This window comes from Galendromus occidentalis, unplaced genomic scaffold (assembly GCF_000255335.2).
Source record: "Galendromus occidentalis unplaced genomic scaffold, Mocc_1.1 scf7180000075629, whole genome shotgun sequence".
In the NCBI taxonomy this organism is placed as follows: Eukaryota; Metazoa; Arthropoda; class Arachnida; order Mesostigmata; family Phytoseiidae; genus Galendromus; species Galendromus occidentalis.
In genome coordinates, this window is record NW_003803619.1 from 207937 (window position 1) to 224924 (window position 16988).

The 16988-nt window shown below is 52.6% G+C and overlaps 3 protein-coding genes, 1 long non-coding RNA gene and 1 other non-coding gene across 5 annotated transcripts; 2 read left to right on the top strand and 3 right to left on the bottom strand.

Annotated features, from left to right (window-relative positions):
• Positions 1-82: 82 nt before the first annotated feature.
• Positions 83-1896, bottom strand: Nubpl (NUBP iron-sulfur cluster assembly factor, mitochondrial). Its single transcript, XM_003737863.2, has 6 exons — positions 1686-1896; positions 1451-1574; positions 1221-1340; positions 953-1129; positions 560-814; positions 83-318 (listed from the first exon to the last, which is right to left on the bottom strand). Exons 2-6 carry the CDS (start codon positions 1548-1550, stop codon positions 173-175), a joined length of 798 nt encoding a protein of 265 aa, XP_003737911.1. The 5' UTR covers positions 1551-1574; positions 1686-1896; the 3' UTR covers positions 83-172.
• Trs23 (trafficking protein particle complex subunit 4-like protein Trs23) lies at positions 1687-2334 on the bottom strand. The gene has a single exon (XM_003737883.1). It carries the CDS (start codon positions 2332-2334, stop codon positions 1687-1689), a length of 648 nt encoding a protein of 215 aa, XP_003737931.1.
• A 21-nt stretch (positions 2335-2355) lies between these two features.
• Positions 2356-6274, bottom strand: LOC108864636 (solute carrier family 22 member 8). Its single transcript, XR_003777126.1, has 4 exons — positions 6262-6274; positions 5527-6201; positions 4753-5414; positions 2356-2626 (listed from the first exon to the last, which is right to left on the bottom strand). It is a non-coding gene; the product is annotated as a solute carrier family 22 member 8 (transcript).
• Positions 6275-7202: 928 nt separating this feature from the next.
• Positions 7203-10332, top strand: LOC100906910 (uncharacterized). The gene is made up of 3 exons (XR_145184.2): positions 7203-7446; positions 9876-9971; positions 10185-10332. It is a non-coding gene; the product is annotated as an uncharacterized LOC100906910 (long non-coding RNA).
• Positions 10333-12376: 2044 nt separating this feature from the next.
• Positions 12377-16943, top strand: LOC100897953 (hexosaminidase D). The gene is made up of 9 exons (XM_003737884.2): positions 12377-12673; positions 13830-14084; positions 14196-14335; positions 14451-14705; positions 14863-15017; positions 15113-15526; positions 15635-15734; positions 15845-16074; positions 16182-16943. The coding sequence occupies exons 2-9, from the start codon at positions 13868-13870 to the stop codon at positions 16444-16446; spliced, it is 1776 nt and encodes a 591-aa protein (XP_003737932.1). The 5' UTR covers positions 12377-12673; positions 13830-13867; the 3' UTR covers positions 16447-16943.
• Positions 16944-16988: the final 45 nt, after the last annotated feature.

The window sequence follows — 16988 nt, forward strand, 5'->3', positions numbered from 1 at the left end:
TGGGAGATCAATAGACGAAAAGGTACAAGAATTAAGACCTCGGGGCCTTTCGATGGTTCAACCTGGTCAAAATATCCTATATAACCATTTATTACAATTGCGACATTAGAATCCGCACATAGATACATCCTAGCTTCTCATTGGCCATCTTTGCGACGAAGTCGAAGATGAATCACTTTCGCTGTAGGTCCAATCGGGTGATTACTCCATCTGCTAGCTCCTCGTATGTTTTCGCGATTGGACAATTTGGTTGTACAACGCAAATTGGTTTGCCTTCGTCCGAACACTCACGGATGGACAAGTTCAACGGGATGCTCCCTGCGAAGAAAACCCAATAAACCTCGAAGAATCGAGAAATATAATTCCTACCGAAGAGATATCACATAAAATATCGTTTTTGCCATTGTTCTTCAAGGCTTGACAGTTCTCTGGCCGCCGTTCTTCACTCGAAGGAGACGAGGATAGGGATACTGCAGAGACTATTGGAAGAAAGCATGCGTCTGATCGTTCGGTGGGATCATCCCGGGGGCACACGATTTCAAGACGAGGGGAGGCTCACCTAGGAAGGGTACATCCAGCTCTGCCGCTAATTTCCTCGCTCCTTCTCTACCGAAGATGTGCGTTGTGTGCCCGCAGTTCTCGCACACATGCTCAGCCATATTCTCAACGATTCCCAGATTGGGTACCTCCATTTTACGAAACATTTCGATACCACGGCGGGCATCGAGGAGCGCTATCGTTTGCGGCGTGGTGACTATCATTGCTCCGTCAATGGGTATATTCTGGGCGATCGACAGTTGTACATCTCCAGTCCCTGAAATCGCATAATCACATTGAAGCAGTCGCCCCAGAATTTCGGGATCTCGAGCTGAGATTTTGGTTGAACAATGTCGAAAACAACCGAGGGGGAGCTTGGTGAGAGATGATTCCGCAGAAGAGCGGTGGCCTCTACCTGGGGGCATATCGACGACGAGCAGATCCAGTGGACCCCAAGCCACGCTTCGGAGAAGTCTTTGAACGCCTTGCATAACCATCAAACCCCGCCATGCGATCGGCTTGCCTTCATCAACGAGGAAGCCCATCGACATCACTCGCACGTCGAAGTTCCGAAGCGGTACCATGAGGTTTTCTGGATAAGAGAACAAGTAATCGATATCAGACTAGCATGCGGGAAGAATAAATATTTTGATGCTTGGTCGATTCTATTCGAGAAAACTCACGCTTGTTGAGCTCAGGCTCGCCTGAGAGATTCATCATTCGCGGAATCGACGGACCGAAAACATCAGCGTCTAGAAGACCTACTGAAAGGCCTTTCTTGGCTGCACAGATCGCGAGATTGACTGTAAATGACGCACGATGATATCTTCAGATCTTCATCGTCCCGCTGTCGACGAGACATTCTGGATATTCGCGTCTTGATAAATCACGAGAGAGGGAGGAGAAAATCTACCTGTTGTTGTAGACTTTCCGACACCACCCTTGGCAGATGATACGAGAACAACTTTCTTCACTCCGGCAAGGGGCAGAGTCTTCGGCAGGCCTTTTTGCATCCGTTGAGTCACATCGGGAGGCGTCTGATAAGATGAAATATGAAAGATCTTCCTCTTACATCAGACAGGCTATCGAACGCATGCTTCTCTCTATCTGGAAGTCTCCGGGATCAGCCACCGTCGTCTTCAACGTACCTCACATTCGGTCGATACCTTCAACAGCCTGCTGAAGGTGGATGTCGAAAAGTTCACATCTTATGGGCTGCTCCAGAGCGTAGAACGGATTCTTCAATCCGTAGTCGGCATAGATCTCGAATATTTTCCGCAGCAGTGCATCGACATTGCTTTGTCGAGGATCGGCGACCGCCATGAATTTTATACCGGTCACTGTCTGGTAGCAATAGAGCTTGAATGTGTCGGTCTCGAGTACCTCGATGCCCGAGGATTTCGGCTCAGGGCTCAATTGGGATGCGATCGCGAAAAGCGAATGGAATGTCGAAGCGAAAAACATCCTCTCATTCAGACTCGGCCGAATTTTTCCGAACTTTATGTTGATGGGGTAGTTTTCCTGCTTTTCAAGCACATCGCCTATTTCTCGTCCGTCTTGAAGCTTGAGACCTTCGGCCGGAATTCCGTTTATGGCGAGGATCGTGTAACCGACTTTGATTCCATCGCGCTCGCCGAAAGTCACCCTCCATCGATGGATGACGTCTCGTTTGATGGCCAATTGAATATCGAGAGGATAGCGGAAAGTCTTCTCGACTTCAAGGACCGCAAGCGGTGCATCCCAATGATAGATCAAACCGCCGGATTTGTTGACGATGTATATGCTCTGAATCCCCATACTACTCGGAATGGGCCCGCCTCAGACAAAGAGTTTGGCTTCCCCACTCAAGACCTCACGGTTCGTTTCACTCTCACAAGAGTATCTGACGCTCACGAAGCGTTTCCGCTGCGCTACCACCTCGAGGAGCACCTTAACCTCTTCGCCAACGAATAACGCGTTCGGAAAATGCAAAGTCTGCTCCACAACCACGCAGTTCGGGAGGTTCTTAGCGATCAGACCCGAAACCAAACCATTCAGGAGAGCACCGTGAACTATGCACCGATCGAAACCGAATTTCCGTCCTGCCTCCCTGTCGAGATGTAACGGATTCCTGTCCCCGGTAATTTCAGCGAAATGAGTCAAGTCTTCCAGAGAGAAACGTCGTGACGACACGGCGACTCGTCGCTCTAGAAACGTTGTGGAAGCTGCCTAGAAAAACGCCCTTTTAGAGATTTGAAGAGACGACGGTGGCTATCGATGGGGAGAAAAGCACTCAGTTCAAAATGAAATATGGATGCAAAGCGAATATGACTCCCGAGAGAGGTGAATCTCTTTTCAGAGGGGTTCTAATTCGGAGGCAAGCTGGAGGCATGAATTGAAAACCGGAGGTGTCAGTTGTTTCACCTTTGAACAGAGATGTCGAAGTCCCGAGTGAATGCCTAGCTTCGGTACGCGCTTCAGGAGCATACTCTGAGAATTCCAGCCGACGAGATAATCACAGATGAGTCCTCGAAGACTGAAAGCGGTGTCGGAAGTCTCGAAATTGGAAAACGATTGGCCACGGCTTGTGAAAGACTCTCGTTTAGTTCGTCTGCTGCGGGAAGTAAACAAAGGACATGTGTCAGCTGACTGTCGGGGATCCCTGCGGCTGCACGCATGGTCGCTCCGTAGTATCCTAGAACATTCGCAAAGTGAGGAATGCCGCCTGACGTGTGTATTCCCGCCGATCAAAGTCTGGGTCTTTCTCGCGGATGAGGCTGAGAGTTTTCACTCTTCGAGCGTAGGTTTCGGCGTGCTGATTCGAATCAATGAACGCGCGGGTCGCGATAGAGGAGGAAATCCCCAAGGATTTTCCAGCCTAAGAGCACCTCGACGAGCGAGAGTCGAATCTTGCGCAAGCTACGCAACTTCCGAATCTTCAATTCACAACGCAGCCTGCCATAGTTTAGTATGATCCTGGATCGAGGATCATTTGGCGGGGGGCTCTTCCGTCTCCATTTCGGCCCATCTCCTCACGTTCACCAAAAAGTTCCCGAGCCCTGGCAGGCATTTCATAGACGTGATCGCTACTCTCTCTAAGCGCCTCGGTGGGACTGCTCAACGCCGAATCAGGAAGCGGATTTTCGGTCAGATGGACCACGTAGGGTTCATTCCGTTGTCGAGTGGCTAGCCCGGCAGACTGAGAATCGGTCGACTCGACGTCTTCGGCCATGTGGCGTCTTCCAATCTGAGGTGGTGAGATTGTTGACCTCGATCAGATCTCAAGAACCGCAGTGGGCGACAGCGGCCTGTGGGAGAAGCCCGACCACTGGCCTTTGACTGACAGGAGAGCCCCATTGGAGGGTTCTTGAACGAGTTTCAGGATCTGGATCCGTGACCGTACGGCGCGGCGCTTGTCGGACGCTGAGTCGCATCAGTGGCCTCGACCGCGGCTATTATCGTGCGAATCGAGCCCTTTTAATAAGACTCGGATATCTCTGTCCCCGTTCTGAGCGCCGCATGGAGTACCAGCGTAATGATCGATGAGTCTCACATAGAGAGCCAGAGAGAATGCTGATATATCCTGGCGGACCCATATCATTTGATTTGATGCCCGGTAAGCCCCGACAGAATCGATTCAATCGCGATGTCAAGGGGTCAGAAAGAGACGTCGGCTGCAGGGATATGTCTTTAAGACTCCAAAAATACGCGATCAGGCAGGATGTCATCAATCGGAAGTCGTCGCGAAGGAATTCGACGCGGATAACCCTTATGAGACGAGTCCTGCAGTGTATGGAAGGAGCTCCCCTATATCCGTTGCCTTACTCGTCGGAGGAAGTCGGCGAAGTGAAATTCCATAGAGTAACAGCGAGGTTCATATAATGAAGGAGGAATGATGACCGACAGGCTCGGCGTCCTTATTCGGTGCACGTACTCGCCGCGAAGAATCCCTCTCAATGAATGTAACTGCTCGAGGGGCGCACGATGTCGTCCAAGTTAATTTCGAGATCATGCTAAAAATCTTCATATTCAGCGAGCGTTCTTCGCAGCAGCAACTATTATGGGTCTCAGTTCCTCGATTTATAGAGTCGCCACAATCATCGACCGACATCCATTAATTTGATAATTCGTTTATTCGAATGGGAGAATGCCCTCTCGGCTCCCTGGCGGTCCACCGTTCGTGATCTCATTTTCCGGCTCGATCGGCAGCTGGCAACCGCGGACGGAATACGTCACTTTCGTCTGCGACTTCCCTTCGCATAGATCTCTTCCAAATCCTCTAGCGTATCTGGGAGGGGCTCGTTTAGAGTCCCTGGCATTCTGTTCAGGTAAAAACACTCGACCACAGCCGATGCGAAAAATATGGCATGTGGAACGCTGGAATGCGTCGCTCTCGCCGGATCCACAACGGAGGGTGCAACAGCTGCCCCGGCTCTCGAGAACATGTGGCAGAGAGCGAATCCCGTGGAGCGGACGGGCGTCGGGAAATTTTCATGAATCGCGATCTACTGCGTGAAGTTCTGCGATTTCAGAAGAAACCGTATCCCCATCGTGGCTACGATGTTCAGCCACGTGAGGTCAGCCGGAACTAAAATCAACTTGAGGGCGAAACAGATCGCACTCAGCACTAGAGGAGCGATTCGCGAAATGCGTCGTCCATAGCGTCGGCAAACGCGAATTCCGATGGGGGCCGCGGGAGTCTCTGAAGATGCTGGGAGCGCATAATTTAGCTGCCGTTTCCCCCCCAACCCCCTCCGAACGTATGGGCGTTGAGCATGATGTGGTAGTAGGCAATTGACTCGCAAAACCACGGAAGGAAGATAATCATGATGTCCAGAGCGATCCTTTCTTTGCGGAGCAGATCATCAAAACGCATCGATTGATCTCCGGTGGAGTAACTGCTTTCGAAATGTCACCGCAGTCGTTCCATCGTCGTCGTCATCTCGGGAGTGGGTCTACTGCTTCGCTTGAGAACGTTCCGCAGTGCCTTCTTAGCCCGAGACTCGAGACACCCCCAAAGCCAGCTGCATGAGACGGAAGTCTCTCAGAGCATAAGAAAGGAGTCCGATGAAGACGACAGGCACCACGTAGCCTACGCCGAAACCGACGTTCATGAGGAAACGATCTGTGCTCGGCATGATTTCCATAAAGAGAGTCACAATGGCTGCGGTGAGACCAGCCGAGCATCCGGCGAGGATGGCTCGCGAGCAGTTGAACCAGAGAAGGGAGGGAGCGAACGTTCCGGAAATGCCGCTTATCGCAGCAGTCATGACACAAGCGTTGAACACCGTCTTGCGGCCGAAAGCGTCGGCGAGCTTTCCGGCAATGGCGCCCCCACCCCAAACACAGAGCCCAACATGATCGAAGACTGAAGCCCGGAGCGTTTCCAGCTGTCTCAGTAAACCAAGTTTCATTCAGAGGTTGCGGTGGCTCTGTAGTGGCGAGTGTCGTACGTCTGACTGAACTCACAGGGTTCTGGATTCGCTCCGTTCGGAGCGTCGTGGAGAATCCCGTCGCTGAATGTCGATCGCAGAGGATAAGCTGAGCATTCGGAGCTCGTTGGGCTCGCGTTCAGAGATGGTTGCGGCACACATTCATGCGGCACGTCCGGAGCCATCAGGGGGGACATCATGTAGGTCCATGCGATCGGAGTAGCGCGTGGAATAACAACGAGCAGGACGAAACCTTCGGGAGGATTTACAAATGAAACGTTTCGCCCCTCAAGCCTCGGGACACGCACCTCACCGTGATAGAGCATCCTCGTCCATTCCGACGACGTTCGTCCCCTACGCGACCGCCTCCGCGAGAGACCGGGGGCATCCGTGTGATCTCTACGAGCAGGATTGCTGCGACGAGCAAGAGGGAGAGTGGAGCAGAAATTTTTTGAATGAGACCAGAAGATGGTTCCTCCGCTGAGAGCTTTCCCGGATCGCACGGATGCTCCCTGGACGCTCCTGAAGGCTGCAGCCCCAGTCTTCGTTTTGTCCGGACTGGTACCGCGGTAGACATCCCGATGTAGTATTGGGCTCGCCTTATTTTATTTTCCGCGAAGTTAGAGCAATCGATTCCTCCGAGGCAATTCGATAATCTCCGAACCTCTATCTGGGCTTAGGTTGCGCAGCTCGGATCGGAGAGCTAGACGGCTTCGAGTCCTCGGGCTCGCGCACTATTAGCGTGTGGGACTCTACAGCCCTGGGTCTCGTTCGGGCCGATAGGGCCGCCAGAGTGGGCCAGGGCGCTCAAATAGAACGAGACATGAAGAACTGCTATCGGTCAATCTGTAGACGACATGAAACAGCGGATACAGCGAGCGGGTCGTCCAAATGAAGCCGGCTGGGGGAGAAAGGCTCCCGAATGAGAACTTGAGGGGAAGGTCGTGTTCTCCCACTCACTTAGTGAGAAGAAGTTTTTATTCCAAAGTCTCCCCTCCAATGCCCACTCGGACCTCAATGGCTCTCAGACTGCCCCGGGGCCTGTGAGTTCCAGACTGTGTGTCGACGTCGTCTGATAACTCCCCGCATGACTCGTCTGCCTGTCCTCCTCCAGCCGACGTGCCGGCAGATCCCGTTGCAACACGCTGCTCGCAACGAGTGTAAATCCTTCCCTCCCCCGCTTCCCAACAGAGAAGCGGGCCCTTTCCGAACGCTGTTCTCCGTCCTCTCCGGTCGCTCGTCCTCCTCCGACTTGGAGTCCATCTTGCGTTTGACTTCGGCTCTGACTCCGGTTAGGTCCTTCTGATCTGCCAGAAGCAAACCTGTCGTCAAACGAGGAAGAGAATATCCGTGCTCCTTTCTTCCGAATCCAGGGCTGAAACATCGACTCTTGCGGATCGGAGACCACCCGCTTTATCACGGCAAGATGTGCGCCGAATTTAGCAGCTTCGTCATCGCCCTGATGGACGTCATAGCGCGAACCTCAAAACAGCTCGGGGTAAGTCTCGTTTCCACTACTTGACTTGCCACAGGCGTGCGCTCGACAAGAATGTCGATCGGCACCGAAGTTCGGTATTGAGTAGAGCTCTGTATTTCTCCAGAAGTCGCTGCGCAGTTGCGCGTCGCCAGATGCGCGGCAACTGAGGTCGCTGCCAGAGGGACTGAGAACGAAAGGGAAACGGGGCGAATCGTATTGCGAAATTCGAAGCGAGCGCTGAGAAATTTTCGCCGCCTACGACCTCGCTCGATTTGAACTCTATCGTGAGAGAATTGTTTTCTATGACGGTGCACGGGGGGATATACCGCTGCTTTGGCGCCAAGCTGATCGCGAGAGCGGCCGAAATAGCTGCCGCCCGATCGAACTCTCCGATCCGACAAAAAATCAGGTCTTTCGGATTAGAAAACATGAAGTTCATCTTCCGAGATACTCTGAAGCGGTATCGTCTGCAGCCGAGGCGGCATTCGATCTGGGGTTTGACTCAGCTCCGGAGGCATCCCGTGGAACTTTCGACGAGGAGGGACCAAAAGACGCGAATCGCGGGAGCGGCAGTCCATGAGTTCTGGCTGCTGCGAGGCTTTTTTACCCCTTCTTCCCCCTCCCCTTCCCACTGCCCTTCCCCCTTGCAGAAACCCCACGAAATAGCGGAGGACGAGCTCCCGTTGAGCCAGCCTTGGAGCTCTGTGGAATTTCAGAGGGATGGAATTCTATTCAGGTCGCACGACGATGCCGGGCACTCAGAACCCAGGCAGCCGATGTACGGTTCGTTGAGAATAATTCATTACAAACCCGCACTCGAGCGTTCTCCGTAATTCTCTTCAGACCGCATTTACGTCGGCGCCGGGGAATTCTCGACCATCAGAGGCGAAACTACCGGACACGGTCACTTGGTGTCCGCGCGACGGTACCTATACAGTCCTGAAACGCAAGAGCCCATACCGTGCGGCACGACGATTTTCCCCGCTCACCGTGTACCCTCCCATACGACAGACTGTAATTGTTCACTGCTCGACGGAAGGAGGCTTTGTACTTGCACTTTCCGCCTCCTTGTCGACGGCTCGATCTTCCATAGAGCTCATGTCATTCCAATCAGTGGGAACAAGACAGGAACAGTGGCTCACCTTGGCTTCCTGACAGAAATCAAGAGATCGAGATCGACATCGGGAATTCGGTCGCTCCGTAAGCTGCGCTTGTTCCAGCCGGCCGCCTATACGGCAGGTCCGTCGACCGGTACACGGTCCTGCTTGATCATTCGATTGGTCGGGTGTGGGTTGCAGTCAGCAAATCGACAAGTCAGCGGAGCCTGGTCCGTCTTTTCGCTTCCGGTCGGCTAACAACATCGCCCATATTGCATTCAGGGTGCGGCCGGTCCGAATGTCAGTTCCAAGGGCGGAGCCGGAGCTAGTTCCTCACAGTGAACTTTCTACTCGATCTCCAATTGCATGTAGCTGCTCGGCCGTCCGGCTCGCCGGCTGTCCTGTAGACGTCGAGCGCTCGAACAGAGTGTCAGAATTCTGTCTCTGCACGTCAGTCGGTCATCGCTCGGCAAGTCTCCAGAGTTTCGCGTAGAGGCTCGGCGGGTTCATCGATCGCGAGGGAGGAATACTAACCGACGGGCTCGGGGAAAGTAGGTAGCGGCGGTCGTCCAAATGACTTTACCGTTTGAATGGTAGAGAGGATTCGAGAAGGCTCGACGCATCAGCCTTTTACGATTATGCGCGAACGTCCCTCGGATTCGCAAAGCCAATGATAGAACGTAATGATCTTTGAACGGATGACGTGCCTCCGCTTCAAAGTAGCTTCTAGAATTCTGCTTTCGGATCAAAGCGTACAGGAGTCTGGGTTGAGCGGCGGCGTAGCCCTTTCGGCCATACTCTCCCGAACATCCGATTCCTCCGTTCTCGTTCCCGTTTTTTCTAGGGATCAGAGAAGCGAGGGCCTCTGTGGAGACACACGAGCAGAATCGAGTGGAGACTGGCCAGAGAGTATGGTTTGCGTGACCTGCGTCGGCGAGTCCACAAAAAAGCCTTCGTTTTAAAGGAACGCCCTCTCTTAGATCATACGCGTACTGTGCAATCATTTGTATTTTCCGCATACAGCAGCGGGAGGGACGAAAGTCGACTCCTCCACAAGCGACACCGTCCAGGGTCGAGGAGCTTCGGTTGTTTTCATTCCTCGGCCCATTCCTCAATTTCATAATTTTCTCCGCGTTCCCCCAGCGCTCCAGAATGACCTGCGCCCGTTTCGCGCGGAGGATTTAAATGGGCCCGTCAAAGTACAATACTAGCCGACGAGTAGAGACTGCATGGCAATCGACGGGTAGACGATCGGTAGAGGTAGATCGAGCAGTCTACTTGCTAGTCCTTTATTCTCTGTGGTATTAGCGATTCAGTATGTAATGACATCACGTCCTCGTCCTCTCTTGACAGGGCCTCGTCCAGCAGAAGATGTTGTGCGGAGCTTCGAAGTCGATGCAGGAGTGCTCTGTCACGGCCGCGGTGAATGGAGGCGTCACTTCTCAGCAGGTATTCGTTCTTACCTGAGTAATGAATACTTGACTCGTTAGATTTTGCTCCGATTTCGCTCCGATTTCGCTCACCGAGTGATACACCGGTGAGGGAGTTATATTCCCGCGTGATCGTGAGGCTTCTTCGTTTAGCCTTCAGCAGGAAATATACGAGATGAAATAATTATGAGATACGAGTCTAATATATAGACCGTTGTTCCCGAATTTGCAGGTGACGTCGACCAGAGAGAAGGTCGAGTAGACAGAAAATCTAAATCGCTTCCAACCGTGGTATTTTGATCCATTTTAGTTCTGTTGATGTAAAGTGACCCTCTCGTTTTTCGGCGTTTCCTCCGAGAATAAAAACAAATCCTTCTAAATTTATAACCGTCTATTCTTCCATCAGCCTTCTTAGGCTTCATGAGCGGATCACAGTGACAGTTTCTGGTCTGGTCAGAGTCAACGCCGACAGCTCACGGTGTCTGACGCAAGTGACTTGCAGTCGGGGGGATGGAAGAGCGATCTCCTGGCACTTCGCCAGAATCTTCCTCGGTCACCTCAAGGAGGAGTGGAGACGGATCGGGGAACTCATTCCAGGGGAGTAAAACTCCTCGGCAACCAAACCGCTCCCGGGACTGATTGGCCAAAAAAATTTCACGCTCTAGAGATCAGTGCCTGCTGAGACGTTTCTCAATGGCAACGTTTCACGAAAAATGAGACCGCGCACAAAAGACTCAAGTCCAGACTCGCGATGAGTTCCGACGATGAAGACACGACCTAGATGAACATAATGAGTGCGAGGAGTAATTGAGTCCAATCGCTCGTGGGAGTCCTCCGAGGGAACAGCATCGTCGCGAGCTCCGATGCATTCTCGCGGAGCATTCGATCGACCGCGTGTCGCGTCGCATTGTCTCCCTTCCCTGGAGCGTTCTCGTTGCAAAAGGAGGCCGCTTCGTCCGGCCGACTCCACGGCTCTTGCGAAATGAAGATTCCAATGCTCAGAGAACCCGGGGGATCCGCTATCGATGGAATTTCCCCAGGCTCGTATCGCATTCTTGTACCAAACTACCGACTCCGCGCTGGATCTCTGTTTCCTTTCCTAGTGAGTTGTCGTCGTGATAGCCGGCTTCCTCAAATTCAGTTTTTCTCCTTCAGGATTTTTGCCCTCGTCATCGAATGCGCAAGCCGGAGATTCGATCGGTCAATGGTTAGCGTGGCCGAATAGCGACTGAAAAGATTATTCTGGTTTGACCAGTTGTTCATCCGGATGGAGACGATCCGCCAATATCCGAAAGTTCGTTTGGACTAGAATATTGACGACCGAATGCAGGGGTAGTCTGACTGTTCGTTGGGTGGAGTGCGCAGTCGTCCGAGACTCTGATCGAACTCTGCGTAAGCTCTGCAATGATGGTGAGACTGTAAACAAAGTCGAGTCGCGAAGCTCGGTGGGTCAGGCTCTTCGGGCTGGACCAGGATTTTACGTCCCGGTAATCGTTCCCACATTGAAGCGTTCAGGACCTCAGGAGGATCAAGGCCGAGTACCTGCTCCTCCGTCAGGAAACGTAAAAAATGCTGTACCGGCAGCAGGGATCCAGCTTACGCCGCCGTCCGCAGGAGCCGCGTCTCCGCGGCACACGACCCCATGGAACGCATATTCGCACGAGAAGGTGCTAACCAATCGACTTCCCGTCAGTCTCGGCTGGGCAGAACTAGGAGCTAGAAGGGGTTCACGGGAGCCCTCCACGGCCGTCATTCAGCGTTACCCCCACGACCGAGCGGTCACCCAGGGAGGCCACAGCGTGATTCGGCCGCGATCTAGGTCGGCTCAGAGTAGTCCGAAGCAGGATCCCTGAAGCGGACCCCGCTGCGGCGCGCATGCACCTGGACCCATAAGCTCTTCCTGTACTGATTGAGAGCGTTCTTCTGACCCCGTGCACCGCTAACCGGAAGCGTCGGGCGCAGAGAAAATGTCTTGATTCGGCGGAACCGGGGTTCCCTCAAGCGGGCCAGCTCGTGGGGATTCGGTTTCGGTGTATGCATCGAGAATTGGCCGCGGTAGACGAGCCGGCCCTCCAGACCACGCTCAAAGCTGCGGCAAAGATCATCAGAATCATCAAGTCCACTCTCCCGCAAACAACAAACTCCGTTTCTATTAGAATCCATTCTTCGTGTCTCTGCTGCCGGCATTCCAGCTCATACTTCCCTCCGATCGGGCTCCGGAGTGGAGCGGGGAGCCGCTGGAGCTGAAACCTAGGCACGGTGAAGAGCAATTCGACTGCAGCCCAACCCCCACGGTGAAGGAAGGTCCGTCAGACATTCCCCATTCCTTCCTGTGGATTTGTCGTCTGCTAGTTGACGTTCTCTTCTCTCGACGACCGTCGCGGATTCGCCGTCAGCCGTCGGATTGACACAGTCGTCAGATACTCCTCCGCTCACTCTATGGAGTGGGTGAGATTGCTGGTCGAGCGGCCGCTTGCGCAACAAAAATAGAGGAGCTCTGAAGCCAGGAAAGGGAGCGGTCCTCTGAGATCTTCAATTTGATTCGCCCCAACTTCTTCGCGCTCTACGCAAAACTCCGATAAGTGAGTGATATTCGTTAACGGGAAGACTCCCGCGTCGAGAACGGAGCTCAAGATGCTTGACCAGCGTTTCTTCCCGATCCAACGCGTACAGCTTGCGCTCAGAGGCAGGCAAGCAACCGATCTGGAACTCTCATAAGGGGTAAGTGTAGGTTTGTGACACTTGCTGCGAGACCGAGCAGAGGTAGGTGCTGACAGGAGTAATTCAGGTTCAGAGCGCTCGATGATCAGTATTCGCTCATCATGACTTCCCATGGAATTTCTGCTTTCTCTCATTGCCCGCGATCATTATAACATGCCCTCATTCTCCTCGGAGAAAGACACTTCTCCCATTCGCTGAATCGGGCCGATTTCCCCCAACGTTCTTGAGGTCCTCCCAGCTGATCGCTTTCGACCGGCTGCCTCCAACGCTCTTCTTCCCTGAGGCTCCACACGACGCTCGCTGTGCCCCACGGCATTATACCTCGGGGGTCCCTCCGTGTTTTCTATCGTATCTTTTGTCTTACTTCCTTCCTCCCTTCCGCGGGGGAATACCCTATTTGCTCATGTCTCGCGCCTCATTGACGGATGTACTCCGGTGTAGGGCTCGCTGTCTGGAAAACGAGTGGCAGAATCGACATTCGATGGAGGGAAGCGTTCCCGATGTAGGTACGTCATTTCGTATCAGGACTCCTTGGGCTTTGCTCGGCGACTGGGCACATCCGATCGCGATTGCCCAACGATCCCCCAGGTTGTTTTGGACTTCATGGTTTGCTCTAGCCGATACGAACGACTCATCCCGCTCAGCGTCATCGATGTTAGGTGGAACACCCGGGCGCTTTGCCGAAATCTCGGTTCTCGACTCAGTTGGCATTGGGTCCGGTCGGCATTGTCTCCTGGAAACGCACAATACTTCAGTCCCTCCATCAGAGAAGAACATGGTGCTCCGATGGGGAGCTGAGCGCGGTAAATCTGATCGCTAGAGAGCTCCGCGTTTACCTGCAACAATCACTTAGTTAGAGTGCTGGCGGATACAGTCATCGATTATCGACTCAAAGGTCGCTCGAGGCTGAATCAGAGTATCACTGCCCGTACTCAGAGTCGAACGATACATCGCTGGGCATGATATGAATATCTCTCTCACACACGTGGGGGGCCGCTGAAAGGAGGGATCGTGGTGTCCGGCATCCCTGCCGGGGGGAAGACAGGGGGGGCGCACGCTAAGTGAGAAAATCGCGTCTGGGCTCTCAAGGTCTCGGGAGTCAAATTGCTGCGTACTCATGATCCTCGATATTAAATTCCGGAGAAAATATCTTCAGGTGACGTCTAATCAAGAGGCCTCTTATCAACTCAAACCATGCGCTCCGTGAGGGGTCATCGGGCCCAGAACGCGGAATCGGCCTCGTATCTGCTGATCCGGCAAAGCAACGCACCAAGCCGCGGCAACCCTCTTCGGCGCATGAATTCGAGGCTGCGATGCGCTTTGCTGTTCTCATTGCTGATCGTGCTGACCATACTTTTTGTGAATCTTATATTCATACGTTTAGATCGACCCGACATCCTCAAACTGGTCGGTGAGTACCGGTGACCACTCCCAGCTGCGAAGCATCGCCGCCATCTGTGGACCCGTCTTGAATAAATGATCGGCAGCCCTTTGACATCGCACTATTTTTCGACTCACTCAGGTAAAAATATGCAACCTGGCGAGTTTTCCCCCTCGGAGCCAGAAGATGCAGTTTTGGAGAGACTCCACCATGGGTTCATCAAACCTGTCAAGTTACCTCAGAAAATTATTCATCTTGATCTTAAGGGCGCCCCCCTGAGCGTAAGTTGGCCATTTTCCGGCGACAAAGCTGACCAAAAATAGAGGACCGAAAATTGACCTCTCTTCTCGATGGTCTTACAGCGCCGCGGTGTTTGACTGAAGACTTCGATTCTAGGTGACCTATCTCGAGCAAATAATGCCAATACTGCAACAACTGGGGGCCACTGGATTACTGATTGAATATGAAGATATGTTCCCTTATCACGGCAAACTCGAGAACATCTCTGCGATAAACTCTTATTCGGTCAACGATATAGGCAGGATACTCGAAGCTGCGAAGGCTAACGAGCTGACAGTTATACCCTTGATTCAAACTTTCGGTCATCTCGAGGTCGCACTGAAATTGGAGGAGTTCGCCAACCTGAGAGAGGTGAGGTGACGATTCCGAGGCTGCAGTAAGAGGCTTGCGGAAGGTGAACCACGACTCCTGACACGACTCTTCCCGAACTATTCCGGTGTCTCGTCCGTCTCGTCTGCTGCATGTTCAACGCTAGCGATTCGGGTCATAATCCTATGCATTCTTCCAGGTACCCCACAATCCTCAGGCCCTTTGTCCCTCGAGGAATGCGAGCGTTCAGTTGATAACCGAAATGCTCAAGCAAGTCGCTGAATTACATCAAGGACACATTACTCACATACACATCGGAAGCGATGAGGTCTACGCTCTGGGGGAATGTGGACTGTAAGATGTTCTAACTCTCCGAGAATTTTCTGACCGAGGTTGAAGTCGCTTCAATGAGTGCAGCTCTAAGCCAAGATTGTTGTTCATTTTCGCAGATGCCTGGACCGCATGACGGATCATAACTGGATGAAAAGTGATCTATTTCTGTCGCACGTCAGCACTGTGGTCAATATCGTGCACAGCTTGGGATACCAAGCGATTATATGGGACGATATGTTCCGGAACGTCGACGAGGAAGCTCTCAAGAGCTCCCCCCTGGCGAGGCTAGTCGAAATCATGGTGTGGAACTACAGTAAGAATGTCAACCTGGTCGGTGTGTTCTCCAAGTACATGACTGCGGGCTTCCGTGGCCTGTGGATCGCCTCCGCCTTCAAGGGTGCCGTGGGTCCGAATAATCAGATGCCCGAGTACAAACTCCATCTACTCAACCATCTTTCGTGGGTCCAGCTCCTCAAACAATTCGAGGGTAGAATCCAAGTGAAGGGAATCGCCATCACGGGCTGGCAAAGGTGGGTTCATACAGTTTCTCTTCTACTATCCGAAGATTCCCGAGGAGCTCGAAGCCCCAAACCACATGCTAAATCAGATATCAGCAAATCCATGTGGTCTCATTCCAGATTCGACCACTTTGCTTCACTGTGCGAGCTCTTCCCGGTCGGCATTCCCGTACTGGCGGTTTGTCTGGCTTTTTTGCAGACAGGCAGATTAGATGATCAGGTAATTGAGGGGAAACTCCTGACATGGGAATCTCGTGACGCTGGACCGTCTGAGGAATTCGAGATTGTCGCGAAGACTCAATGAATAAGATAGCCCACCTTATTCTCCAGACTCTCGGAGGAATCAAGACAATCCTGAAATGCAATCGGAATATCAAGTTCGTTGGAGACATCCTGCCCGTTAATCCGTCCTTGTATGGGAGTCCGCCACCATTGTTCTGCGACCACCCGGGGAGTCGGGTTTTCTTCGACATCATGCGTTGGGACGAATTGAGGAAACAGGAGAAAGAAGCGCTCAAAACGAATTACATCGTGGGCTGGATGAGTCCCATGAACATCAAGTAAGTTTCGAAGTCCTGTAGAGACCCTGCTGAACTCGATGGTTCAGCTCTATCGTCAGCGAATGATCGTATTCGCAAGTCATGCATGACTTCTGATCTCCTTTCAGACACCAATTCAGCTCTCCTGACAACGTGATGCAGGGAACGCGCGACTTCTCCGAACTCATCTCACAGATATCAAAGCTTGGCGAAGTAATTTCGGAGGATCTATTGGAAGTCAGCGACAGGGCCACAGCTGAGGAATGGGTGGAGACATTCATAGAGCCGATGATAGAGCCACTGGAAAAGCTTCAGAACAGTGCGAAGCTCATGCTCGGAAAAAATCGCTGGCCCCGAAGACCTCTGTACGACAGTCGCCGACCACCGACGTGAGAAATTCCTCATTCGGATACTTCCGTCGAAGACAGTGAATCTCACGCGGGCTGGTCGGATTTTAAGCTCACAGTGCTTGCGTTGTCCAATGGACAGGTTTCGGTATCGGGAGCTATATTGTATTTTTGTATTGTCTGCGGCTCCTGTCGTAAATCGAAACCCGAGCCCGTGGACAGCTGGTCACGCGAAACGTTGCATTGTTTATTGCTTGACCGATCCGGATCGAGCCCGGACTTCCGATACATACGATAATGAATTGAAAAAAATTGTGGAAAACCGGGACGACCCACACATTTACAATTGGGTCGGAAGGCATTGTGTAGTGGCTGTCGTGTGATAACCTGTAAATATGGGTCTTGGATTTTTACCAAGTCACCAAGTCAGAAAGGAGAATAAAAAAGCAGATTCTCATGAGATTCGATTCAACTGCTCCTGATATCGTGCGCTGGGCCAAATTATCCTCGTCACGACTCCTCAATGCCGGTCGGACCATCTGGAGTCAGCTCCCGCTTCGACATTCTCTTCGATTGCCCCAAGTAGAC

Coding starts and splice junctions, on each gene's coding strand:
- Nubpl (XM_003737863.2), bottom strand. CDS start 1,550: ATGCAAAAAGGCCTGCCGAAGACTCTGCCCCTTGCCGGAGTGAAGAAA. Junction 1,341..1,450: donor CGGAAAGTCTACAACAACAG/GTAGATTTTCTC, acceptor CGTCATTTACAG/TCAATCTCGCGATCTGTGCA. Junction 319..559: donor GCTGGATGTACCCTTCCTAG/GTGAGCCTCCCC, acceptor TTTTCTTCGCAG/GGAGCATCCCGTTGAACTTG.
- Trs23 (XM_003737883.1), bottom strand. CDS start 2,334: ATGGGGATTCAGAGCATATACATCGTCAACAAATCCGGCGGTTTGATC.
- LOC100897953 (XM_003737884.2), top strand. CDS start 13,868: ATGCGCTCCGTGAGGGGTCATCGGGCCCAGAACGCGGAATCGGCCTCG. Junction 14,085..14,195: donor CGACATCCTCAAACTGGTCG/GTGAGTACCGGT, acceptor CGACTCACTCAG/GTAAAAATATGCAACCTGGC. Junction 15,018..15,112: donor GCTCTGGGGGAATGTGGACT/GTAAGATGTTCT, acceptor TCATTTTCGCAG/ATGCCTGGACCGCATGACGG.